Here is a 26544-nt window from a genome sequence, read left to right on the forward strand (position 1 = left end):
GCTGAGCATCTACGCCATTCTTTGTTCGAGTATAGATATTCAAATTACAGTTCTTAGGGTTTGGACGACGGCAACTGATTGGTTCAAACATGCGCGTGCCGCGGAGAAAAAGTCCATTCGAGCGCAAGGAGTTAGCAGTTGATCTGAAAATAGGTTATTTTCAATTCACGAGATTATGCGGAATCGCTTTGAACATGGTTATACTGTTGAGAACTCTAGACCAGGGTTCTCCAAGAACTTAGGGGCCTTGACTGGAGATCTGTTGCTGCATCGAGGGTCAAAAGAATATAAATGAGGAAAACAAAAGAAGCCTAGCTAGATAGATACAAAATTAATGTCAGTGAAAAAATTTTAAAAATTACAGTTGTATGAATACTACTTTATTTTTAACATCAATATCTAGCTAGTTATAATATTACTCGATAACTGGGACCCAGAGGACACACCAGACACGAATTAAAGCGCATAAAAACTTGGACATTTTCGCACAGGACAGAAGACTAGAGATAGGACTAATGCTGACAATATGAAATAGATACGACGCCGGACACTAAGCGCCATATACATTTGTTTGTGCATTTTAGCATGCGCTATTACCCAGGTATAAAACAGGGGACTAAGAACAGCGATATTAGTCATGACAATGTCCAATGCATAATAGGAGGCAACACGCATAACGATAGCTCTCTCGTTTTTGAGCGCAGCACTAAAGCGCAGACCGCATGGCGCGTTTTTGCTTGCGATTCAGGCGCGTCGGCGTCGAACTGACGTCATTTCCTGCGCGCGGGCGCGCGTTTTCGCGTGAGCGTTGGTTTCTAGCCGACCCAGAAAAAGACGCGCGCGCCGAGGCGTCGAAGCGGCTCTCGCCCAATGAGGGTCGGTCGAACTATCACGTGATCCTGCGCGGTCCACTGTTTCGTATTCAGCACATTTCAAGGTGTTCAAAAGCATTTTTATTTTCCATATAAAAATTGAAAAGGTGTTTCTTTTAACACACAAACCCGTTTTATTTAGTTATTTGCTTATATAATTCTCATTTTGTAGTACTTGCGTCAACATTAACATCGCGTGTTGGGAATTCTGTTATCTGGCAAAGCTGATAACGCGCGGCCGACGGTGCTTGGCTTTGTCTGCATGCGGGTGCCCCCGCGTCAGCTTCCGCGCGAGCGTTCATAGCGCGTCGCGTTTTCGCGTGTAGAAAAACGGGCCATGCGGTCTGCGCTTTAGGCGCCGTTTCCGGGTTTCAAGGCGTCGGCGTAACGGCCCCACTAAATTTAGCGGGAAATTGAATTGCTGCTGAGGTCATGCGACGTCAATTTTCCCGCTAAATTTAGCGGCGAAAACGACGTCACGTGACTTCGAGTCACGTCACCCATAAACAAAATTAGTTTCTCCACTAGATTTAGCGGGAACACTGACGTCAGGTGACCTCAACAGCAATGCAGTTTCCCCGCTAAATTTAGCGGTGAAAACAATGTCACATGAATTCGTGTCTCGTCACCCATGAACAAATTAAGTTTCTCCACTAGATTTAGCGAGAAAACTGACGTCACGTGACCTCAACACAAACTTGAATTGTGCGGAGGAGGAGGGAGGGGCATACTATCCCCTCCTACCCTCACCTCCTCCTCCTCAAGAGCTGCGCTCTAATTTCGCGTTAAAAATATTTGTAAACTTCTTTTTTGTTTGTATCTTCGTAAACATTATTGTGCGAAAAAAAGAAACGCCCCCGCATTCCGCATCAAATGTGTTAGAGTTAGTAGCAGTGCGCTTTCTGGGAGCGGCCTGCAGGCCGGGCTTCATTGGAGAAACCGCGGCCAGTCACGGGCCGGTCAGAAGACGTCCGCGGGCCGAATTTGGCCCGCGGGACGGGGTTTGAAGAACCCTGATCTAGACTATAGTTACAATCAATTTTTAATTTGTTATGAATGCACATTGAGTTTGCCGGCGTTGGATAGATGGCATTAATGGCAATGCAATGCTTCATCTGACTAGTATATCGGCGTTAAGTATATAATAATATTAATATTTAAATATAATATTGTTTTTTTTCAACAAAAGTAATACCTTTTGGGTGGAGACTGGGGAAAAGCCTTTGAAACAGCTTGAATAGCCCCAAGACCCAAGACACAGAAGCAGAGCCTCGTAAATGAAACTTAGATATCGAGATACAACTAAAAATAAAATTAATGTAAGAAAGAAATATACTATACACAAAAAGCACTCACACAATCTTAAAATAATATTTGGAAAGAAGGCGCAATACAAGGAAGCACCAACAGACTACATTAATAAACTATAGTAACTAGGACGCAAACGAAAACGAAAGCATAGGGAAGAACAGTAACTGTTAAAATGCACGCAATTCGGTTAAAGAAAATCAATTCGATCCGCTTAGCGACAGTGTGGAAAGTTTTAGTTGTTGTGGACTAAGTTTATTAAAATTGGTCGGGAGGGTGTACGCTGTAGTTTGATTAATGTAATTTGTTATAAAAGAAGCTATTGACCAGGGTTTTGTAACACGTGTTAGGTATAAATGTACTTTTATTGCTAGAGCAACTAAGTCTACAAAATGATTCGTTTGCATGTGCAATTCTCTCTTATATTTTAAGCATAGGCGACAACAGTATGAATCAAAACAACATCCGTTGGATAGTCGACTCAAACAATGCAATACACCTCCGTACTTTCTTTTTCTTTTCTTTTTTTGTGGGAATACTGAGCAGTCATACCACGTACTAAATGACAATTGTTTATATATGAATAAAACAGTGAGTCATATACTAACAACTATGTTCTGGGAGACAAACGATATGTTTGTGGCGATATATCTGGCCAATTATGCTGGACAGTTTGGATGTGCTGTACTTTATATGACCATTCCATAATATTTCTGTGAGAAAAGTACATTTAATTCAATTTTAAAATAATTCAAAAGGATGTCATTGCTTATACTAACATATATATTCTTCGGTCGAAAAGGAACTGCCTTAGCATTATATTCACATTTGTTTTTAAAGCATTGGACTTGTCCATTTGTCTAATATTTCTAGTGTCGCATTATCTGTGAGTTCTGAGCGCTATCACCAGTGAACAGTAAACTGGTATGACCGACACAAATAATCACATTCGTTGATTTGCTTATGTTGGCAATGTCATTTATATAAAGATTCAATAAAAAAGTCCCCTGATTACTCTCTTGAAGAACGTCTGATTCAATTGCTTTCATTACAAACCTATGACCTTTTATATGAACATATTTCCAATGCGAAGACAAGTACGAGCTAATGAGCAGTGACTATTGACCACAAAATCTCTACATATTTATTTTTTATTCAGCAAATATGATCAAGATAGTCAAAGGCTTTTGTAAAATCATGAATGAACCAAAGATTATCTCTTTTATTTTCAACATGTCTTCGAATATTTTATTTTTGTGTAAGACCAGCACGTTCGATGGATTTTTCTTTTTGCGAAATCCTAATTAAGAAGAATTTAAGCTATGATGATTTAAAAAGGCTTTAATTCAAATAAGTTTTTTTTTAAAGACCTTTAGAATGCATTGGCAAGATTGAAACATGTCTGTAGTTGCCAATGTCATTTTTGTTACCTTTCTTATATAAAACTCTTACTTTTGCCAGTTGCATTCGTCTGGGAAACACCACATTTATATGCGTCAAGCAACGGGAAATTATATCAATGACATTTTTCACTTTGGAGACGATGTGCGGGTTAAAACAGACTAGTCTTCTCCATACAGCATTGGATATTTTACCACGAACCAGATAAAAATTGCAAAAATATTTTCATCTAACGTTTTAAAGTTTTTTTTTTTTAGTTGGTTTCGATAACGTCTAAGAATGGTAAGATTCTGAATCTCCTGTTTTACAAATACTTTATATAAAGTAGGTTTTGTGTTTATGTTGTAAGTAATTCTTTCGTGATCCATATATATATATAGTTTATAACCTTTTCCAGAGGCGCCTCTCAAAGTAGAGGGAAAGCAGCTTGACTAAAGTTTTTAAAACTTAGTCATAAACATTTATAAGCTTTATCAGCATCCGCTCTTTGAAGAACACCGCTTCAGTTCAGATACGATCATTGAAGTCTAAAGTCGTGTAAGCTATTTGGCGTTATGTTCTAATTAGTTTATTGGCCACAAACGATTTTTTTATACTGAAATATATACTAAAGTGATCGTGTATGTTAGCTATTACGATGCCAGATTTAGTTCGTGAGCATTTGAATGTCAGTTTATTATCAAAACCGATGGTTTTTGGCCAGCACAGTACAATAAAAGGCGCGTATTAATTGCTAAATCGCTCGTGTTTGCACGTAATTTGACCTAGTCGTGGTTTATTACGAACGTATTAAATATTAATCTTATATTAATGCCTTTCACACATACCGGATTAAATAGGTTATAATATCTCGAAATCAACGACTTTGGCGGTCTCTTTTAGTGACTTTCATTTCTCAAGCTCACAATTTGCTCATTTTGTTTTTAGTGTTTTCATCGTACCATTTCAAACAGTCGCAGAATACAAAATCTTTTCAAAGCGCTTTTCCTATGGTTTCTAAAATGGAATGCAACAGCCGTCATCGAAGGTTCGCATAGCCTTTTCTAAATAACTTCTCATTAAAATGGAGATTTGGGCCAATTCGTCCATTGCAAACGAAAAAAAAAAAACAGCGCCGAAAAATACAGGGACACAGAGAAGGGAAACAGGACATGTACGCCTAAAGCTAATTTAGGGCTGTGCACAACTTTTTGCACTTTAACTCATGCACAGATACGGACGCCCTTCAGAAGGCCTTTTGAGACCTGCTTTGTGCCTGGAAACAACAGACGCTTTCAAGGAACACACGCGAAGCAAAGCCACGTCGCCGCCTTTCAGTCGACGGAGGTGCAGTTGTGATGATTGCAGTTGGCGGGGTTTTCTTCTTCTTTTTTTTTTGCAATTTGTTGCCTTGTGAGCGCAGTTGCCATTTTTTTAAGGGCGCTCTAAAAATGTTTAACGGAAGTTGATTCTTTATTTAACTGTGCCCAGCACTCAGATGACAAAGGCAAGTTTTTCAAGGAAGTCGGAAAACCCTGTATAGGATCTTCCAGAAAGGAAGGGATGTTGTAAAATAAGCACTTGAGATGTTCTGTCGTGACAATTCGTTGTGATATTGACTTTTGGTTCACCCTCAAATTAAATTAATGCTACGATTTTGCCATATATTTTACGTGAACGGGCGCATCGATGCACATCTTAAAATCAACGGTAAAATTAATTTTGCTGCGTTTTAGTGGCAGGAGCAGTGGAAATATTTTGAAACAAAGTACGTTGATCGCCTAGTTGGTTGAACACCATAAAAATATTAGCGCAAAAGAAAAAGGAAGCGAGGGCAGGACAGGAGAAGCGCTGTAAAATATTTGGCTTTTACTTATTCGTCTTATATTCTTAATCGTCTTATATATATTCGGCTTATTTGTCTAGTACTTTTATCCGTTCAGCATGAATGAAATGAGTTCGACAGGATCGTCAACATTCGAACGGGTTTAGTCATTCATTTACAATGAATTTAAAGATACCTTTATAAACTAATAGGGCCATGTTTGTTGTCCTGAGTGTCGGTGTAAAGCGATTTTTGTTTACTTCAAATCTTTGTGCACAGGCAAAGATTCACATTCGACTCACTGTCAACACTTCAGTGAGGTACACAATATGTAGGTAGATGCTTAGGTAAAGCTGCCTCGTATTTGCCAAATACGAGGCAGCTTTGTGAAGCCATAGCAAGAATATGTCGCAATACCTCCGATCGCGAAATCACCATCTCTCAGTTAAGCGCGGGAAATTTATTTTTGTTTACGATAAAAGCTTTCAGAATATACAGTTTCACCGCGTGTTCATCAATGCCACAAAACAAATTGCCATTGACGAAAACGTAAGGAAAAAACACCTACTAAAACGGCCAGCAGGATAGCCCTTCCGTAAATGGCCAACTGCAGCCCTTTTTTTTTTTTTTGTATTGCTTATTTTGCTAAGTTTTACTGACGAAAGATGTCTCTCAGAGCGGTGGAAGCTACGAGCCCGTTGAAGCGGTCATTCAGAGCGCGTAGCTCCCATCGCAATCAGAGTGCAGAGTATAGCACAAGTTTCGTGACTCTTGGAAGGGTAGCAGTGCGTTTCCAGTCTCGAATATTTCTCTAGGCCAGTACCTAACTTTTGTTCTGGAGCAGCAGTGAACATAAACGTAGAATTAACGGGGTAATAGGTTCTGTGGGTAGGTCTAAACATAAACCGTTTGCTTATTGTTTTTTGTAGTTGAATGCTTTGCGTACTACATCGCAAGTGCTAGAGTCCAAGAAGCAAACACACGACAAAGAATCTTGGCCCAGTCACACAATTGCTTTGCGCGAGATGCTGCAGCCGGTTTTCTTATGCCACGCTTGCGGAGATGAACATAAAACCCTTAGATTATTCGCATACTAGGCCTCTAGTAAGGGGGTAGGCTTAGCGTCTCAACCAATTGTGTATTATCAGTTTACCGGCATAATAAAAAAAAACAGGAAGAATGGGGTAGCGTGAGCCCTAGACTCGAGCAGTAAGGTAAAGAATGGTGGGACCGATTGTATAATGCACACAGATTACGCAGCAATTTTTATACATAAGAATACATTGAAAGAGCTAGGAAACCTAATAGCTTTATGGCATCGCTGTGAATAATATAAAACACATATTAAGGATTTCACTCATGTACTATGTCTTCTGCACGTGTCCCTCCAGGCAAGATTCGCTTCACGGACGAAGTGGAGTGCGTCCGAAGGGAGGCCAGAAAGCTCCGCGCCCAAGGGGTCAAGGTCATCATCGCTATGGGACACTCCGGTCTGCCCAAGGACAAGGAGATTGCCGAGGCTGTGCCGGAGGTCAGCCTCGTGGTGGGTGGACACACGCACACATTCCTCTACTCCGGGCCCACCACGGGAGGTGAGTAGCGCCTTCTGGCGTGGTCCATCAGCAGAATGAACTCATTCAAGAGACCGCGTCCATTTGAAACGGTTTCTTTTTTTTTTTTTTTTCAGCCCGAACACATTTTTCTAAGGAAATCCCCGAAATCTAATTACGGTATGTGCAAGTGATTATACGGCAGGGGTAAAATACAAGGGGATAATCGTGAAAATAATTACATAAAATTCGTTCATTAGCTTTTAATTATTAGTTCGATGGGCCACGTTGCCTTTGAGAATGGACGCCAGTTATGTATATCGATTAAAACGATTTAAACCTCTTTAGAGGCGCTAATGTACTTCGAGATAATCGTCGATGAAATCCATGCTTTTCCCTTTCAGCAACCAGGCATTGGAGATAGACATAATCTTTTTTTGGTATTGGTGAATATCTTGGCCGTTCACAGGCGGTCCACCAAGGACGCGCTTCCGAGGTCTCGTGCGCACTGACTAGAAGAAATTTACAGTCCGAAAGTTGTTTGCTTTGAAATCGAAATTGTTTACGCTGCAGCGCAAGGAATGTAACGCGTTTCGCGTGGCTAACGGTGACACCGATCTCTTTCGGTCCTCTATTTCGCTTAGCGAGCAGGGCTCCTTTAGGTTACTAAAATCACCAATCGCAGGCTCTCACAGGTTCGGGTGGGAAAGATCCCATAAACAAACTAATTTGGGATTTGAATTGGACCGCTGTCCAGCTGCTAGGGCCACACCTTGGCGATGGACTTCCAGAAAGGTGGTAGGAATTGAGAGCGAGTCGTGCCTGGCGTTACGAACACCACTTAACAGCAACGTAATTCAAAAGTAACAAAACGTGCACGGGGTGAGCACACACTCGGTGAAAAAAAAAAAAAATAGAGCATATCTTGAGAACGTTCCGCGCTTCGTAACCGCAACAAGAAAGAGCCCAAGGTTTCGAAAGCGTAAGAAAAGGAACAAAAGTCAAATCGAAGCCGAAATACAGTTCGGAGGAGGAGGGTACTCGAATCAGAGTCCCAAGATGTCGGTGGTAGTCCGGTTCAGTGCGCAGTCGGGGTCGAGAAATAGTAGTGGCTTGAGTGTTTAGAGTGCCGAACAGCGCCCACTCACAAGAACACACGGACCGTCGAAGACTTGCTCGAGGCTGACCGACCACACCGCCGAAGGCTTGCTGAGAGCCGCCACACCGCCGAAGCCTTGCTCGGGGTTCGACCAACCACCCGCGCGCGGCTTCCAGTTTATCCTTTTTTTTTTTTTCCTCGAAGCTCGCCCGGTAAAATCCTAAAGTAGGCGGCGCCCGCGTCCTCGGCGCTCGCGCACCCCACTCACGTCCCGAAACTAATACCCGTGCCACACCGGCAACTCGAATGCCATTTACAACGAATGACATTCGTGTGATCAACGAATCGACTCGTAATCTGTCGCGCGTGGAACGCCTCACGCTCGGAGTGTCGCGCGCTGATTGACCGATCGTTCAAATGTCATTCGTTGTGAATTGCATTCGAGTTGCCCGTGTGGCACGGGTATAAGTGATTAGTAATAGCAATTCCCACAAATCATCGAAATATACTCATATTTCCATCCGCTTTGCTTACGCCCATTTAAACCCCCAAATACACCGAGGACGTTAAAGGGACCATGAAGGCAGTTTCGAAGTTTTATTCGACGATTGAAATGGATGGCAGGCACGTCTCAGATACTGTTGACCAAGTTCTAGCCCGAACAGAAGTTTGGGTGCCGCACCAATCGAGCAAACAGGCGCGGTAATAAGAGCGCCGGGAACGATGCCTGAGACCCCACCGAGGCGGCGGCAGAAAGGTGAACTAAAGTGCGCCGAAGCGTGACGACAACGGGCTCCTCGTCTGGCGATTGGTTCAAATGATAGACGCGCTCTTGGTTTCGATTTCGGTGGTGAGATGTGATGAAAACATTTTATTTGAACGTTGGATAATCTTTTGAAGTTGTAGTTGGGAATTAATAGGTTTCATACCGTGTATAAAAGCATAATCTGAAGCGATCCCTCCGTTTGTCACTGGTTGAACGCATCCCGTACTGCTACCTCGGCCGCGTAAAAAGCATCGACCAACCATGGACAAAAAAAAAAAGAGAAAGGTACGAGCGCCGGGGGCGGCGGACTTTTGGTTTTGGTTTCGTGCGTCGTCTCGTGTTCGCTTTGCGAACTGGTGTCTCACCAATCATGCCGCGTTTATGTGCAGTAGTAGGTTGCGCGAAAGGTCGGCTAAAGACGTGCGGTCGATCGGGCGACGTTAGTTTGCATAAACTGCCGACCGATGCAGCAATGCGCAGCATTTGGTTGCGCGCCGTCGTCTTGCGTAGAGTTATAGACAGCGGTGTCAGGATTTGTTCGTTGCATTTCCGACCAGAAGACTTTGAGCAGCACCTTCACGTCAGCCGGAGTCTCGGTAAAAGTGGGGCGGGGAGTCGCTCTGGAGGCGGCGACCGAGGAGTTGGTGGTATGTCCAGGGCGCCCTCGTAAAGCGCCAATCCAGGGTTTGGCGCAGTCTTGTACACGTTACAAAAGAAAAGTAATCGATTACAATTACTATTACTCTTGGCTAAAAAGTATTCGATTAGATTACTTGATTATTCGACAGCGAAAGTAAAGGAACATTACTTAAAGAAGTAATCGTTACTTTTCCGATTACTTTATTGTGTGAAGACACATCTTTAGCGCTCATAACAATGAACTACTTCCAACCTATATTTCACATTTGCACAAGTATTGAAGAAGAAAAACTGGCTCCCTCTTCGTGGTCGTTGCACCTTCACAATGCGGACACAAGCATAAAATTCGTTTGAAGACGTTTAATGATTTGGGCGTTCGCCAGTGTGTGTGTGTGTGCGGGGGGGGGGGGGGGGGGGGAGCGGAGGGGGTTCTAGATCTTGTTAAGCTTGAGCAAGGCTTGTCGCTCAAAGTTTGCGTCGCTCATTTTATTATTCACATGTGGATGTTATACAAAAGAGCAGCAGCCCCAGGATTTGAAACGGATCATGTGTAGTATCGATTAGCGGAAGAGATCGCCCCGACCACTACTCAACTCGAAACATTGCTTGTCACAAAGACCATGTAGGGGAAGTGGGGAAATATTTCAACTGCCTTTGTTATATTTTGCATCCGCTTTATGCACTCTTCGGTTCTGGTTCTCCTACGGGCTGCGAGTAGGTACCCTAAGCAGGAGTTTTTTAATTTTTTTATTTATGTGTGTGTATGTGCGTGAGGGGGCTAGTTTGAACGAAGGACTCACAAAGCTACATTCTGCTTCCTCAAACTTCGCCCTGAATGGCCTTTGTCACGCACTGTGGCTTCCCTGGGGCTTCCCACTCGCAGTCCCTGCTCGAAAAAAAAAACAAAAAACAAACGGACATTCTACAGAAACTGTACATAGAAAGAGATTGGCCTCGTTTTCTACAGCTCCACAAGAATCTTTCTTTTTTCCGTTCGAAAAAAAAAAAGCAAATTTTATTTTTGTCCTTTCATAAAAAAAGGCGTGTGCCGGGGGGGGGGTCCCGTGGACAAATTGTAATGGTTACAAGTAATTTTTTTACTTCAAAAAGTAATCAGATTACTCGTGTGATTACTGCCTAATAAAAGTAATCAACTGATTACAAAATTACTCCAAAAAGTAATCGATTACAAGTAATTTGATTACTTGTAATGCGTACGGTACAAGTCTGGTTTGGCGTCTTTAGCAGCCTCTCCCGTTCAGTCGGCGTGAGGTCGCTGAACGGGACCTCAAACTCGTTTGCGAGCGCGGCGTTGTCGTCCATTTCTTCCAGGTTTTCTCCACAGACCGCAGTGCACTAGAGCGAACCACGGAAACCACGCTGAGTGTGCACTAAATCCTACCGATGCCGATAGTGCTCCCTGACGTCACTTCTCTTTCCAGAGGCGAAAAAGGGAAAAAATCGGAATGTTTGTTTCGGTTTCGCAAATTTATTTGCAGGTACAGAAATAAGAGTCACAACGTTCTAGAAAAAATTGTGTGGCATGCCAGGACCCCAATGCTTCCGAAAACACCTTCTTTTAAAAAAAAAAAAAATTAAATTGCCTTCATGGTCCCTTTAATTCACTATGATCGTGAACTTGCACCCTACACCTGTCACAACCTCGCTTAGGTGTGAACAGTGTTCATAAATAAATAAATAGCACGAAGACTCTTGCAAGGTATATCCTGCAACTTTGGTGTCTTCGAAAGCTAAGCTAAATTAAAGCTCCGTTCCTTTCTTTGTCGCAGCATGAGTTAGCCAAATCTCGTGGCCGTATTGCGGGCCGCGGTCCCGACAATGCTGCACAATGAAGTGACTCCTCGCTGTTTTCCGGCTTAGGCAAGATCTCGGGCAACGCACCCCAGGGTCCATACCCGGTGGTGGTGAAGCGGGCCGACGGCACGCGCTGCCTCGTGGTCCAGGACTTCTGGCTGGGCAAGTACATGGGATACATCAACGTCACCTGGGACGCGCGGGGAGAGCCGCTGCGCTGGGAAGGGCAGCCCCTGCTTCTCGACAACAGCATCAGGCAGGGTGAGAATTGCCGAAACACACGCGTCATGGTCCACTTTCTGGAGTATCCCGTGGAATAAAAACATTTCGAGGAAGTATGAAAATTGGAATCGATTTGCGTTCTATGATAACCAGGCAATTGCACTCCTGGGGAATATAAGAATCTTTTGTCAAGAAAAGCAGCAATTGATAATTTTGTGAATCTGGCCTATATACTCGATGCCACAAAAATTGTAGAGCCGTGGAATTAAAAGTATACTTGTCCAAAAGTATGATAACTGCTTATTGATATTCTAAGACTGTCATTTAAAAATATTCCCGGGACGCATTGCGATGCTTGTTGTTCAGTTGGAACTCTTATTTTAGTGCATGCGTTCAGGCATTGATATCCAGGGTTAGGTATATTAATCGGGACTCCAGCAGCGTGCATTGAATTCCCTTCTATGAGTTTCACGATTCTGCCACGAGGCGTCTCGAGTTTTTGCTGCATACCTCTAGAGAGCCTAGATTGAACTGAGGTCCCATTTCAAACCACGAGGAACGTTTGCAATAGAATGGTGGACGCCTTGCGCGGAAATTGGTTGGAAGTACGCATGCGCTGCGTTGTCTTGTGGCGAGGAGGAAAGCAGGTGGAAAGGAGGAGACGTTAGCAGACGGTGGTTGCTTTCGCCTCCTCCTCGCACCTCGTTTTGCAAACGCGGCCCATAAACATAACCCATGTGGCGCTCATCGAGCAGTTGGAAACTCTATGTAATACAGGTTCTCTACGTACTTCGATACGCGGTATCTTCCTGCTTCTCTCCTTCACGTCTTTTCCGTTGGGTGGCGTCGCGCCTCCTGTGGAGTTGCGAATAACTAGGGCTTCTTTGGGTTTTTTATTCGTTTTACACCGGGTTGAGGAGCCTTTTGATGTACTGAAATAATTATTAATAAATCAATTGATAATAATGTGGTTTTTAGTGACATTTATATTATTGTTCTCCCAAAGATACAGATTTCTGTCAAATGTTCTTGTTGTAACCTTAAGCATTATCTGTAACATTTCTATCCACCGTTTCCTTAAAGTAATTAGTTGTTACTTGTATATAGAGGGGTAGGTTAGTCTGTCCGAGCATGGCGACATTGTTACCCACTGTAGATGAGCAATATAGCCAGTGCAGCACAACCGCTAGCCTGGGCTCTTTAACGTGCACCACGCAGTAGTGATACTCGACCGCACGCCGGTGCTATGCCCATCCAGGTCGAAGCCGGCAGGGGTGGGGATTGAACCCTCACCGTCTTCCGTTGATTTCGCTATATTTAAGGAATGGCGTACGTGTAGAAATTGCGGGAGAGAAGGAGAGGAAATCAGCGCGCGGGGACATCGGATCACCCAGCTCTTGCCGGGCACCGCCGTTCGGCTTTCGAATGCTTTCAAAAATTGATTATAAGAAAAAAAGCAGCTAGCTTTAAGCCCACCCCATAACTCTTCAGAAAAAAAGAAAACAAAAAGCTCGGTGTTTCGATGTCCCCGCGCGCTCTCATTTCCCCCTCTCCCAGAGTTTCTACCCGCATAATCTCCGTCGTTGAGCTGCCAACGAGCCAGGGACTATTTTTAGAGCGAAACTCTTAGGCGCCTGTTTCCGGGTTTCGCGGCGTCGGCGTCGCCGCTGGCGTAACCGCGCTGAATTTAGCGGGAAAATTGACGTCGCGTGCCATCAACATTAATTCAATTCCCCGCTAAATTTAGCGGGGAAAATGACGTCACATGGCTTGGTGTCACATCACCTATGAGCAAATTCAGTCTCTCCGCTATATTTAGCGAGAAAATTGACGTCACGTGACTTCAACAGCAATACAATTCCACGTTAAATTGAGCGGGAAATTGAACTGCTGTTGAGGTCCTCTGGCTAAATTTTTTAGCTAAATTTAGTGGGGAAACTGTGGGAGGAGGAGGAGGAAGGGCATACCCTTCCCTATGTACCCTCCCCTCCTGCTCCTCCTCAAGAACTGGGCTCTAATTTCGGATTACAGAGATTTGTAAACGTCTTTTATTTTTTGAACTCATGGTGTATAATCAACAGGGTAAAGTTGTTGACGACGTATTACCTGATACGAAAAAGACCGCCTTTTAGCGCGCTCACAAAACAGTTGAGGCTGCATTCGGGGTTTTGTTTTCATAGGTATTCAGGAATCTTTTTCACCTGTAATCGGGGATTCTTTTTCTGACAGGAGCATAAGGTACGTAAAAGTTAGAAAAACAATTCCTTTGGCACACAGATTAATAAAGGATCGGGCGAGCATTTTTTTTTTTATTTCCAAATAAAGCATTCAGTTCCACTTAAAGAACAGGGAACACAAGCTAACTAAACTATTCATTCGTGCAACTGATTCATATATTCTTACGGAATCGTGAAATAAATGATCCACCCGATTTTGACTTCTTTTTTTTTTATTTTGCCCTGGTTTGTTTTTTAACGTGGTTTTTCCGAATTCAAGGAAAACATCGCGTCAGGGTTACTAACAATGCTAATGTCACGCAAAATATGCAGCTGGAGCAAAACTGAGTTACGAGTGGCTAACGCTAAAACCAAAGCGTCAGAGAACATTCGATGGCGTATAGGCTCTGATTATATCGTAGTATATGCCGTTGCATTTAATGAAACTAAAGAATAAAAATCTTTCTAGAATATGCATGTCCTTCTACTAAAGTGGCATTTGAATTAAAATAATTCATACGCAGCTTGCATTCACCGAATCGTATTTTGGTATGGGTTTTATCTAAAGACAATGACCAATTTGGCCCGTAAAAAACAAAACAAAAAAAAGAAAACGTGAAACGAGCTTGGCATTTTAATTTTAATTTTGGAAAATGCCTTTTACCGAAATATTTCGCATGAAATATAACATTTGGTCACGGTTAAAACATTAGATCTCCTCAGCTGCGTCTAAAAACTTCGGTCTCGCTTTGATATTCCTGCCCACGTTGCTTTGGTGTCGGGTGTTCCCAACTCTCGGTGCTGCATCGTTCTGTGTCACCTTCTGCACTGATCGACCGTGCAGGCTCGTGATGTCGTCAGTCCGTCTGGTTTATGCGTCGTTGTTCTCACTCCAGCAAAAACAATTTCCAAACGGGCCTGCCCTAAAATTTCTTGAAAGTTTGCACTGCCGTCGCCAAGTTGGAAGAACCACGCGCGTTTCCAAGCCCTTTTATTGGCCGAATATGGCGCGTGATCCAGTTCATTCCGCTGCTGCCTCGCCACGTCCCCTTAAATGCTGCTTTACCCCGTCAGACCTGGACGCACTTTTGTTCTAGGAGCGTTTCTCTTGGCCAGGGGGCGTAAGCCCGTCCACGAAACGCGACCATGGAACGCTGGTTATCTCCCAAGGCCAGGCCAGGACGCGGCCGCGCTGTGGCGTCCGATCAGGCACGAGTCAAGGTCGAATACGAGCCCGTGCCAGCGTCTCTCCTCTCACTGTGACCAAGCGTTTGAAAAAAGAAAAAGAAAAGAAAGTTCAACCAAACAAAAGTGCAGCTTGAGGCTTCAGCGTCCTTGACCCGATAAAATATTTGTTTTAACTCCTTTGCGCTTGTTTTGATATAGGCTTCGTAAGCAATCTTGGGCAGCTAAGTCGCACAGAACAGAAACACGACATAAATACATATTGAATTTGGCACGCCAGAATTCGAAATGTGAGAGCTACAGTTCTACGGACGTTCGTGAGATTCATCAAGAAATGCGAAAGCGTAACGATGAAATCTGGGCCGGCTTCTTGGCATCAACGTCTCGGCTAAGACTGTGTGAAAGAAAGCACCGCCAAAGCTAGCCCACGAGCGGAGTGGCACGTGAAGTCGAGTTTCGAGGGCTACCGCCCCCAGGCTCGGCATGCTTTCTTTCATGCACAGTCTAAGCTGAAAACTGCTTCACACGGAACCCTTTTCCTACGTTACGTTTTAAGTCACCGAAATATTCGTTTCTCCAATATCGCGTGCCAGGCTATCTGCTTAATTCGATAACTTAATGAATTCAAGAACCACTCACAGGCGGCCATATCCGTGTACGCTGCTGCTGAGTGCGTGCTGACGGCGAGCTTCCGCAGTCCATTTGGAGCGTGCATTTAGCACCATCAAGGTTGCCGGTCTTAGCAGGCTATTAATGTGAGCTCGTTCTGAGCATGCGCTCTAAACATCGCCCTCAAATATGGCGTCCAGTGAATACCTCCTATAGGGACGGTTTTAACAGTAATGCCTTTAATTATATGAAACATGGGTTTGAGAAATCTATTTCTGAGCCATGATACTGATGTGAAATCTGAACTGTTTTTTCTAATTGAATAACTGTGGAAGCTGCGATGCAGACGTATAATAATTAAGTCAGTGAAATATGTTTTAAATTTGATATCGCCATGTTTAACTTATTAATTCAGCATCTGCTTATCAAAAGGAACCTTCCCTAAGCGAATGCAGCTCGAAGACGAACCAAAACGACATGGGAAACTACAGACCTGGGTTGATTTAAATCAACTAAAAAGCGTGCAAAACTACCTTTCTTTTTTTTCAAAGGGACTAAAGAGTGTTAGCCTTTCCAGAATGCCTAATTTCTGCGATAGGCATTCTACACTTAAAGCAGCCCAATATGTTGTTTTTCTTTCGGAAAATCATCGGTCAACAGAACATGCTCTTTTGGAACAGAAATACTTTATTTTGAACTTGTTTGAAAACAAGATAATGAAATTTTGGCATTTTGATGAATTTCAAGAAAGCTTCCGATTACTCAAATCATGCTCAATAATTAATGAAACTTTATAGGTATTGTTTTCCTGTAAAATATTGGAACATGGATGCTCTTCATGTCGTATTTACTCAATCAAAAATAATTTGTGCAACTAGAGGTCATTGTTCCAATGGAAAACTAATTTAACAGGTGTGCAATAAGAAAACATTATCAGTCCGTTCATTGTTTAATGTCTATTTGAACGATATCATAAACATAGATAAAACTGCAAAAATTTTTATTTATGCAGATGACACTACATTATTGTTTACAAGTAAATGTTCTCCCGAACTAATTACGAATTCCGATTAAACCCTTCTAAATCTGGAAAAATAGATAACATGTAATGCGTTGAAAATAAACGCACATAAAACAAAAGCTTCTTCAAGAACATAGGTGTATGTATCTCTAAAGGCATCAGGTTGTGCAACTCAAAAATGGAAATACAGCAAAATCCCGAGAGGTGCCCCAAACCCCAAAGGTGATCTATCCCTACTTTTGGCTTTATTTGGTATTTTTTTAAACACCGAAAGATAGCCCGCTCCTAGTAATCATAGTAATCGAAGAAATCATGACCTCGGCGTAAATGCGCCTAGGTAGCTTTGGCGGGATATAAGCGAACATTGCTGACTGTCAAGTACAGTCATTTTTGCTTCATTCCCCCCCGCCGCAATAACATATTTGACAGAGACACATAATCGAAAAATAGAATTTTTGTCAACTTTTTTTAGTGCAGACCGAAAGTTAGCCCACTCCTTATTTTCGCACGATTTGCTCTCGATTTTAGGTGGGCTATCTCTCGGGCTGTCGCATTTCCGCGGTGCTACGGGTCTCGTGAGCTAATAAAGATTAAGATTATTATTATTATTATTATTATTATTATTATTATTATTATTATTATTATTATTATTATTATTATTATTATTATTATCATCATTAGTATTATTATTATTGGTATATTACGGTCGTCAACGCCTGTAAAACGCTTGGCATGTTATTCACAGAACGGGTGACTTGGGACGACCACACAATCTATATGTCACGTCAAAACTTTCAAGCATCGTAGGCTTAACCTATAGACATCGTCACACTGCACCGTCTGCAGTGAAACTTCTTCTATACAGCACACTATTTTATTCGCACCTAAATTACTGTTATTAAGTGTGGGCAAATAGCAATCTCAAAAACGTACAAAAAGTTTACGCATAGAAAACATGCTCTGAAATATAGGAAACGTTTCATATGACCACCCTTCTGCTGCACTGATTCAGAATATTGAATAATGTACACTCACAACATGTATTCCTATCGTTCAAGCTTGAGTTAAAAGCACGAAATATTAAAGGGACCATGAAATGACCTTTTTACTTTTTCCAGATAACTTTTACATTAAACCGTCAATGTTCACTGAATGCCGAACAGGCATCCGTTCTCGTCTCGGTTAATAAACTTCTACACAAGAAATTAATGAAATATCGACTTTTTCTTTCTCTCCATCTGACCGCAAAACAAGCCGTGACGTACGCTGTTTCCGGAACCGGAAGGTTTCTCGGCAGTAGGAGAATGGGAGCGTTAGCGGCGACGAGTTGGGGTGCGCCGGTAGGTTTTACTGCGCTGAATGTCACCGACGTATTTTCTGAATCGGCGCCTCTCGTCGCCGCATCGCAGCTGAGCGAAATTCAATGAGATATGTTGCGCTACAGCGACAGCATGGGACTAGTCCCTTACGCCGGTATGCCTGTTGGGAAGTGCAGCGAGTCTTCCGGTGAGGACTCCAGAAGTCAACCCAACCGTCATTGTTGGTAAAAGGCGGCCCGTGTCAGTCGTTTGCAAAGCGACGTAGATGGAAACAAATTGCCGCGGCGTTTTTCGCGGCCTCGGAGATGCAGGAGCGAGCCTACGTTAAAAAAGATACGTTTGAACTACGAGTGTCTGCAAGAGTCACGTAAATACCTGTTCACACTTGGAGCGGACGCGCGCGTTTGATGGAAGTGCTGTATTCGCGCTGTTGGTAAGGGCTTCGGGACCGATCTTTTACGATTGCAACTCGATACTGACGCGACACTCGGCAAAGCAAGGTAGAACCGGCAGTGTACGTATACCTCCCACGAACTGTTATAGCTCGACAGTGACGTGTAGTCTGTCAGAATAAAAATGGCATACCAATAACAAAGTGTACATACTGTGTTACGAAGGTAATCTATACGGCGTTTAATTCAGCTCTATATCACACAAAACAAGAAGATAGAATCGACGAGTGTTCGTCAACAGTGCCTCGGAAAACAAGGGGAAGAGATTGACCTCACCTCTTAATCTAAAATTGAGGTCAGCGATCAAACTATAATACGGGAAGGGTCCACAAGCGTAGCGCGGGCATATTCCATTCAGCACGCCAGTCGGTCGTAGGCAGACGGTCTTGCGACGAAGCAACGCTGCGCCGAGTCGGAGTGCCTGCTAGGCCTATATTCTGAGCAGCTCGCTTCGTCGGAGTCGGTGGATTCGTCGCCGTTGTCGCTTTTCTCGGGTGTTTGTGGATCCAGCGTTCTTGTTCGTCGTGGTCTGTTTTAAGTACTCTTTTTTTTGCTGCTTCAAGTCGGCACGCACGAGAACACGTAGAAAAATAAACGCTCAGTCAGTCAGTGTTTCGAGAGGAAGGAAATCAAAGGAAATAACCGTACGTCGGTCGTCGTGACCCAAGTAACTGAAGTCGGCCCTGCCCTACTGCGCACGCGCAGTAGTTGCTTCGTTTACCACACGATAGATGGCGCTTGGCTCTCAGCATTATCAAATTTGGCAATTTTCGCCACACATCTCTAATTATGCTACAAAATGTGGATCTGAATATTATTTAACAAAACTTTTAGGAAAAATTCGCCGGCTATTTATTGTTTACGATCGCGGTGCTGGTGAGGTAGACTCTTACCCAATAGGCGACGTGGATTCGGCTGACGTGCTCCGTTTCCGCGGATGCATCGTAGTGAAAAGGCAGCGAGCTTTCGAAGTAAAGAAGGCGCAAAAGAGTCCAGTTTTCTTTTAAAAGTTCTATAGCAAATAATTTTTTTGGCTCCCTATTTTTGGGTTTTTGTGTTTCTTTTCACACTTTCTACGACGTGCGGTGGATGAAATTCAATTTTAAAATCCTTTCATGGTCCCTTTAAATGATACGCTTTTTCTTGTTCGATCAGCGTGTTTATATAGAAACACGGTCACTTATTCCACGCGTAGCAACGGCATTTGGAACACATTATTCGTGCAAAACTACCTACGGTGAACAAATGATTAATCTTAAACTTTCAGAATTTAGAATTTATTGAAAAATTGCAATATACGACTTGATTTAACAGTCATAAGACATTTGAGTTATTATTTTTTATGCGAATATGACTCAATAGAATTGCAAATATTGACTTTTTAAAACCATTTATAGTCATTATTTGTGTTCTTTCGTTGTGCTCTATTTATTTGCCTCTGTTTAAATCTGTTGCATAATGATGTGTTTTTTTATATAGACCCGCCGTCCCCCACTGCGCGGCGCCGAAATTGGCGAAGTAGGGCGTCGCCGGTGATCTTCGGTTGCTAGGTGTTACGTCACGGCGTCGCTCCTTATAACCAGCCAATCCTGTTCGGCCTTGGTCGCTAAGCGTCCTATCTCCAAGCCTCTCGAAATATGTGCCCCGCCGCCATCTGTCAGCGCCTGCAGAATGTGTTTACTAGCCAGTTTCCATCCCGTGACGATGTAACGAATTTGATTTACGTGTGCGCCAAACCAGACCAAGTTCAGCGCATGTGCCAGGGCACTAATGCTAACGCATTAAAAACAAAAACAAAAATAGCGTAATATTTACGCCGCCAGGCACATCTTAAGGTAGGAGCGATTTAAAGACTAAGTTCGATTTCGAAGCCAACGTGTCAAAACCGTCGTTAAAAAAAAGTGAATGGATATAAGTTTTGCAAAACGTTTGCGGCGCCGGAAAGGTTTCCTGGAATATTGTCGCGTGCAAGATCGAGAAGATACGCTTCTCCGTTCATCTAGATAAAGTCCCTAGATAAGAGCTTCCTGGAAGTAGTGACATTCTTTGAAGCGCTGACTGCTTGACGTTGCAGGTGTTAGGAAGCGAACGCCGGCGCACAATAGAGATTTGAACTGAAGGACACTATTTTGTTCCAGCGGAGTGTGCTCAGTCATTTGTGTTGGTTGTCGTTACTTGTAAAAGAAGTATCAAGGGACTTTACATCTAGAAGATTCGTGTACTCTCTTACCCCGAGCATAAATGGTAAGGAGGCCAGAATGACCTTGCCTACTCAGTCTCGCCCTAGCACTTTCCCGAGCATTCTAGGTGGAGTCGAATACTCGAGATGACGAGCATAGTAAACAAAGAGCCGAGCGCCGTATTGCCAATTAATTCACTGACTCTCTCTGGCGATAGCCAGCTGTTACGCCGACGCACGGTCACTTGCCTCTGCCGCCGCCGACGCTCGCTGCTGCTTTCTCGACTTGTGTTCTTTTTTTTTCATTTCTGGCACAAGTTCGCCCCATTAAGGCTGCGGTCCCACGGCAGCCATCTTGAACAAGGCGTTAGTTCAACCAATAGATGGCGACACGCACCCGTGGGGTGGCCGAAACATTGGTTCACAGTGGGATGGCTCGAGCACCATCACGTTCCCCTCGTGGCCTTGCTCGCGCCGCTGCCAGCTGTGCTCAGCTAGCTGAAGTAGCGTGGCCATGCAAACGGATGTATGCGAGAATGTCAGGCTGGGTATAAATTGTTCTCTGATATAGGGACATACGGTTCGGCGGTTGTAACGAGCTTTCGCAATAAATCTTACCAAGAAGGAATCAAATGTTGATTGACATGTCAATATTCTATCAATGAAAATTTCCTCTGCAGGAATGCACGCTCAGTAGACTCAACCAGTGGAAGCGGACGTCAAGTAAACTGCTTCGCGATTTACGGTACTCACCTCACCATTTTAATGACGACTAAAATAACGTCACGAAATATTGTGTTTCACGGGGTCCGGAAGATGTTGTAAAGGTTGTTACATTATAGTTCCCGGAAAACAAACGCCGTTGCAATATTTTCGGAAGTACCGACACACATAATGTTATAAGTACAGCTTAGGAAAACCATCAGAAGAAATAGGAAGACGTTTATTTGCAATGAAGACGCTATGAATGAACGGCGTTTAGCGACGGCAAGTTAGGAGCGTTCGGGAATTTATAAGTTGACGTGATTGCTAACTATGGACGTGCGAACAATGAAGACCAGTTTTGTCGGGAGATGGTGTTGCGGTGATGACCTGATATCGGACGACTCATGGCAGACGAACAAGCAAGTTTCTTCTCAGCGAATGGTAAGTGTCCAGTGTCAATCACAACACGTGGCTACCAACGTTGTCGACGTTTCGAACACTTGCCGCTTTCGACAAAAGTCCTGGCACCTGGGCTAACTTTGTGGAAAGACTCGAAGTCTACCTTGAATCCAACGCCATCATGAACAGTAACTGAAAACGATCCACTATTCAGTCGGTGGGTGGCGAAACGTATCCGTCTACGGAGTCATGGGCGGTGCGTGCTCTAAGTGGCTCGAAGTTTACACGATGCCTGCCACGACGTCCAAACACGTCATTGACGTTCTACGGTCTCTTTTACCGACTTTTGCCCTACCGAAAATACTTTTCCCTAATAACGCGCAAAATTGTGCTTCAAATAAAATAAACAAGTTTTTGAAGAAAAAAAACCGGCATGAGGCATCACATTAGTGCACCATACCATCCTGCAACTAACGGGCAAGCAGTGCAGATGATGTGCGAAACGAAAAAAAGCCCTTTTGAAGCTTACGGAAGAAGCAGTTCATTGAAGAATCGCCAGGTTCTTGTTCCGGCTGCACGCGACAGTCTCATCTTACACGGTAAAAACACCCGCCGAAGCAATATTCGGCGGACGAAGAGCCACACCCCTCGATCTCATGATACTATGGCTTACAAACGAAGATCGAGAGATTCCAAGATGGGGAGTAATTGCAGTTTATTCGGTCGGACAACTCGTCTACGTAAGGAATTTCAGCGGAAGTCGGGCCTTCCATATAAAAAATTAGTAGAAAAGGCTCTATGTTGGTTGACCACAAGGTGTCATCTCTCTGAATACGTTGGATATCAATGCCATTGAGTGTAAATATAACTAAATCACAAAACTCTCTTCGTGTGTTATGTAACTGCCCTTGTATTTGATAGTAGAAGCTATGCCGGTGATTTGGACCTTTCACACCAGGCTCCTTTTTCTTATTTTTCGCCTCATACTCCTTTGCGGTTTAAGTATGCTTCAAGAATCTTGAAACGGGGACACTTCACGTCAACGAGGCCATTTGTTCCAAGTAGTCAATCAGGGAATGCTGCTTGAAATCCGTCCCTCATGTTAACGAATAAGCCGCACTTCTGCACAATGCAGTTTTCCTGTTCCACGTACAGTTGTAAAGCAGCATCCTCATTGATTCTACCACATTCTGTTGCGGGTGAAGAAAGTCTTTGAATACACGATACTTGAAACAAGTCTGGAACTCTACGTTGTGGTTCGACATCCACTAATGTTGTCGTCCTTATAGAGCCTCATCATTTAACCATTACCTCGTCACCTCATATTGCTCTTCATCAACAGTAAGCACAATAGGCTACCGCCACATTACAATCTAAGAATTGAAAAATTGAGTCGTTCAGTCCTTCAACAAGTTTATTATTTATATGATGTTATTACGTTACATTACCTCGAGACGATCGACGTCCATAGTCGATCTTCAAATACTTATACCTGTATATAAATTAGACGCACTAGAAAGGGGGGGGGGGGGGGGGGGGGAAGGGGGGTCGGTGGCCGACTGCATGGTCTAGCGCACACCAGTCTGTCTATGCTGGAAAAAGCTGTGGAGAAACTGCATCGTGACGTCGCCGGTGGGAGGAGCCTAATCTCTATCGCCAACAAACTACGTCGGAAGAGAACTGCACCGTGACGTGTCCGATGACGTCGCCGAACAGTGGCGATTGAGTTGAAACTACATCATTTCTTTTTTCCCTACAGGGAATTGCGGAGAGTCGCCGAGTGGGCTAGCGCACACTAGAGCCACTCGATATGGCAGCGTAGCTGCCAGAGTACCGCCACGCTTTTCCCTGTGCCGCCTCTCACCGCGATTGGTCACACGCGGTACCATGGCAACGAGCTGAGCTGGCTCGGTTTCCGTAGCAACCAAGTGACGACTCGTCCCGTGACCTCTCAAGAGCTGTGATGTCATCGGTAAGATGGCAGCGCCCAGAGCTGGTGGATGCGAGTTTGTTCGGTGCGGTGGAGTCGCGATGTGCCGCAGTTTGCCGACGATTTAGGGCTTCTACGTGCTTTCTGACGTAGGTATAACGTGAAGATCTGAAAGAATGATACTTTATACCCTTTCTGTGCAAGATCGCTCTGGATATTAGCACCTGTGCGACAGCATTAGTAATATCGCCTTAGCGGTGCTCGGGTTTCCGGATGTGTTTGAGGATCGATAAGACATTTAGCATGCAATTTTCGCATTCTCTTAGTTTTATTTGAACGTTCGAGTGTCTGAGAATCGATGCGAAATCTATGCGTCGCATGTTGGGCCTTGGGGAATTTGTTTTTGCCCCAGGTAACCGCATGATCACAAACTTTTAGCGAGGTGTGATGTTTACGTTTTCTACTAATCAACCAGGGAACATGGGTTCAATACCCACCCCTGCCCATTTCGATCTGGATGAGCATCGTAGCGGCCTGCGGTTGTGTATCACTACTGCGTGGTGCACGTTAAAGACCTATAGACCCCAGGCTAGCGGTTATACTGCATTGGCTAAATTGCTCATCTACAGCGAGTGACTCGTAGCAACTTTGAAATGGCTGACCAACTACACGCTGTATAAATATTCACACAACTCCCAAGTATACAAATCAACGATTTTACGATATGCGCAGCGCAAGTTTGTCTGCTTCTTTTAGTAGGGGTTGTGGTGACGTCAGAACGCCGAGCTCTGATTGGTTCTGAATAAAGAATAGTGGCTAGGCCTCAAGGCACCTTGCTTTTAAGTCTACCCAATATCCTTCAATCGGAGCCACTCAGAACTCGGCGTTCTGACGTCACCACAACCCCTGCAAAAAGAAGCAGACGAACTTGCGCTCCACATAGCTTTTAGGATAAAATTTTCGCATTTTTCTAGCTTCCTTTGAAAGTCTGAATTTCTGAGAATCACAACGAAAGGTATACGGCACGTGTAGGGCGTAGGGGAAATTGTTTCAGCCCTCGGTCACCAAATAATGACAGCATTTCTTTTTAGCGATGAAGCTCCTGCGATCTTTATCCTTTTTTTACTAATCGCCAATTTTACGAATTGGCAGTTCTGAAGATTTTGATATAACTTGCTTTCGTTGCAATAGCTTGCATTTGATCGCAGTGTTTTTTAATTTGTTCTTCAGGTGAAAAACTGGCGTTTGCTCAAGTGATATATATGAAATGTCCTGCTATATAACAATGCATCAACACATACTATCAGAGGTGTGTTCGTCTTTGTAATTAACAAGTTACAGACGTATTTATTTCTTACGAGTGTAATATTTATTTTCTGTAGCTGGGCCCGTTTTGTGCTCCTTAATGTCAGTGTGTTACGACGTTATCATCATGTGTGTATGGTTCTAAATATCCTCTTTACAATGCCTACAAAAGCCAAAATGACGTCAGCCGACCCCAACTCACGCATTGGACACGAAAACTGCGTCGCTCGGATGTATGCGCTCGTCAGCAATCAATTCGTCCATGGATATTTGAATTCGAGTTCCTGGCCAATAAATGTCCTGACAAAACTTATCATCATGCACTTGCGAATGCCAAGTTCTACGGTGTGCTTAAAAAGCACGCTGAAAGCTTGGGGTCATCGCACCAGTGCCCTAGCATATCACGACTGCGTGATTTCACAGTTCTCTTCTGAGTTGAGGATTACAGTTAAGAAAGAAGAAGTTTGAAAATAATTTCGTGGCCCCTTTAACACGGATATACGTGCTACACCAGATTGACTTTTTGAATGCCGGTAAACTTCCGAACGACTATTTGGCCTGCCGGCAAGAACACCTCATATCTGGCGTCCGTCTCTTTTGATGGCGTCAACAATTCTGGGTGAACCCCGTCGACGTCGCTCTTCACCAGTCGGTGAGAAAATCTCATCTTGAAGGGATGATCGGGTCTTGAAGAAATATGATGCTAAACATATACTCGCTCACTATGGGGCAGCCGAGCAGTAGTCATGTTTGTTCCATCGGTGCAAAGTTCGAAAGTACTAGGATGGTACTTTCGTCCCACGAAGCGGCCGCCATACCGGCGGCGCCGAAAACCACTCGCCTTGTCCGTGCACGTACGATACCATAGCAGCTCTCGTCGCCCGAATGTCCCCGGGCTCCAAATCGTCTCACTTTTCAGAAAACACAGGCACCGTTCCTCGAGAGGTTCTTGCCATACCGCGATGCCAAGCGTCCACTTTTCAATGAACGAATGGAGATATCAACTGGACTACAAAGGTTGCCGCCCGGCGTCGCTAGAAGCACGGTTACCATGGCAACCTCCCAGGCCCAAAATGGAGAACACTATCAGCGCATCTGACGTCGTGTATCTAGATAATTTTGCGTCGTGTCGCTACTCTGGCAGCTACGCTGCCATATAGAGTGGCTCTAGCGCACACCAGCTCGGAGCACGTGGAGCGAAAGCTCGCGCTGCAGAACCCAGGGATCCTGGGTTCAATCCCCGCCCTTGCCCGTTTCGATCTGGATGAGCATCGTACCGGCGTGCGGTCGTGTATCACTACTGCGTGATGCACGTTAAAGACCCCGGGCTAGCAGCCGTACTGCACTGGCTAAATTGCTTATCTACAGTGGGTAACAATGTCGCCATGTTCAGGCAGACTAACCTCCTGCTTTTATACAACTAACGACCAATTTTACTTTTTGGCCATATTTGACTGCGTTAGTGCAACTTCTCTCGTGCTGCACGAGAAAGAAAAAAATATTCCTTCTGGGGTTAAATTTTCGGTGAAGTAAGAAGCAAAAAAGAAGAAAAGAGAATATTTCCCTCAAGTTGGGTTTGTAGCAGAAGAGGACGAAAAAGAAAATCAGTTGTTAGTCCCACGGTGTGTATGGTCTTTTCTTTATGTGTATGTTTATTATAGTTCAGCTGGCCTTACCTAAAGTAGCTGCTTTAAAATAAAGTATATCTCTCTTTCTCTCTCTACCTGAAGTATGAACAAACTAGCCCA

General features: G+C 43.9%; 1 protein-coding gene across 1 annotated transcript in view; it reads left to right on the forward strand.

Annotated features, from left to right (window-relative positions):
- The window catches only part of LOC8032723 (protein 5NUC), a 130088-nt gene that overhangs the window by 86239 nt on the left and 17305 nt on the right, over positions 1–26544 (forward strand). The window contains exons 4-5 of the mRNA XM_029976679.4: positions 6777–6977; positions 11321–11515. Coding sequence (XP_029832539.3) covers positions 6777–6977; positions 11321–11515 — 396 coding nt within the window. The remainder of the gene's footprint in view (positions 1–6776; positions 6978–11320; positions 11516–26544) is intronic.

The sequence above is a fragment of the Ixodes scapularis genome, unplaced genomic scaffold (assembly GCF_016920785.2).
Source record: "Ixodes scapularis isolate PalLabHiFi unplaced genomic scaffold, ASM1692078v2 PGA_scaffold2__306_contigs__length_199485367, whole genome shotgun sequence".
NCBI classification, from domain to species: domain Eukaryota; kingdom Metazoa; phylum Arthropoda; class Arachnida; order Ixodida; family Ixodidae; genus Ixodes; species Ixodes scapularis.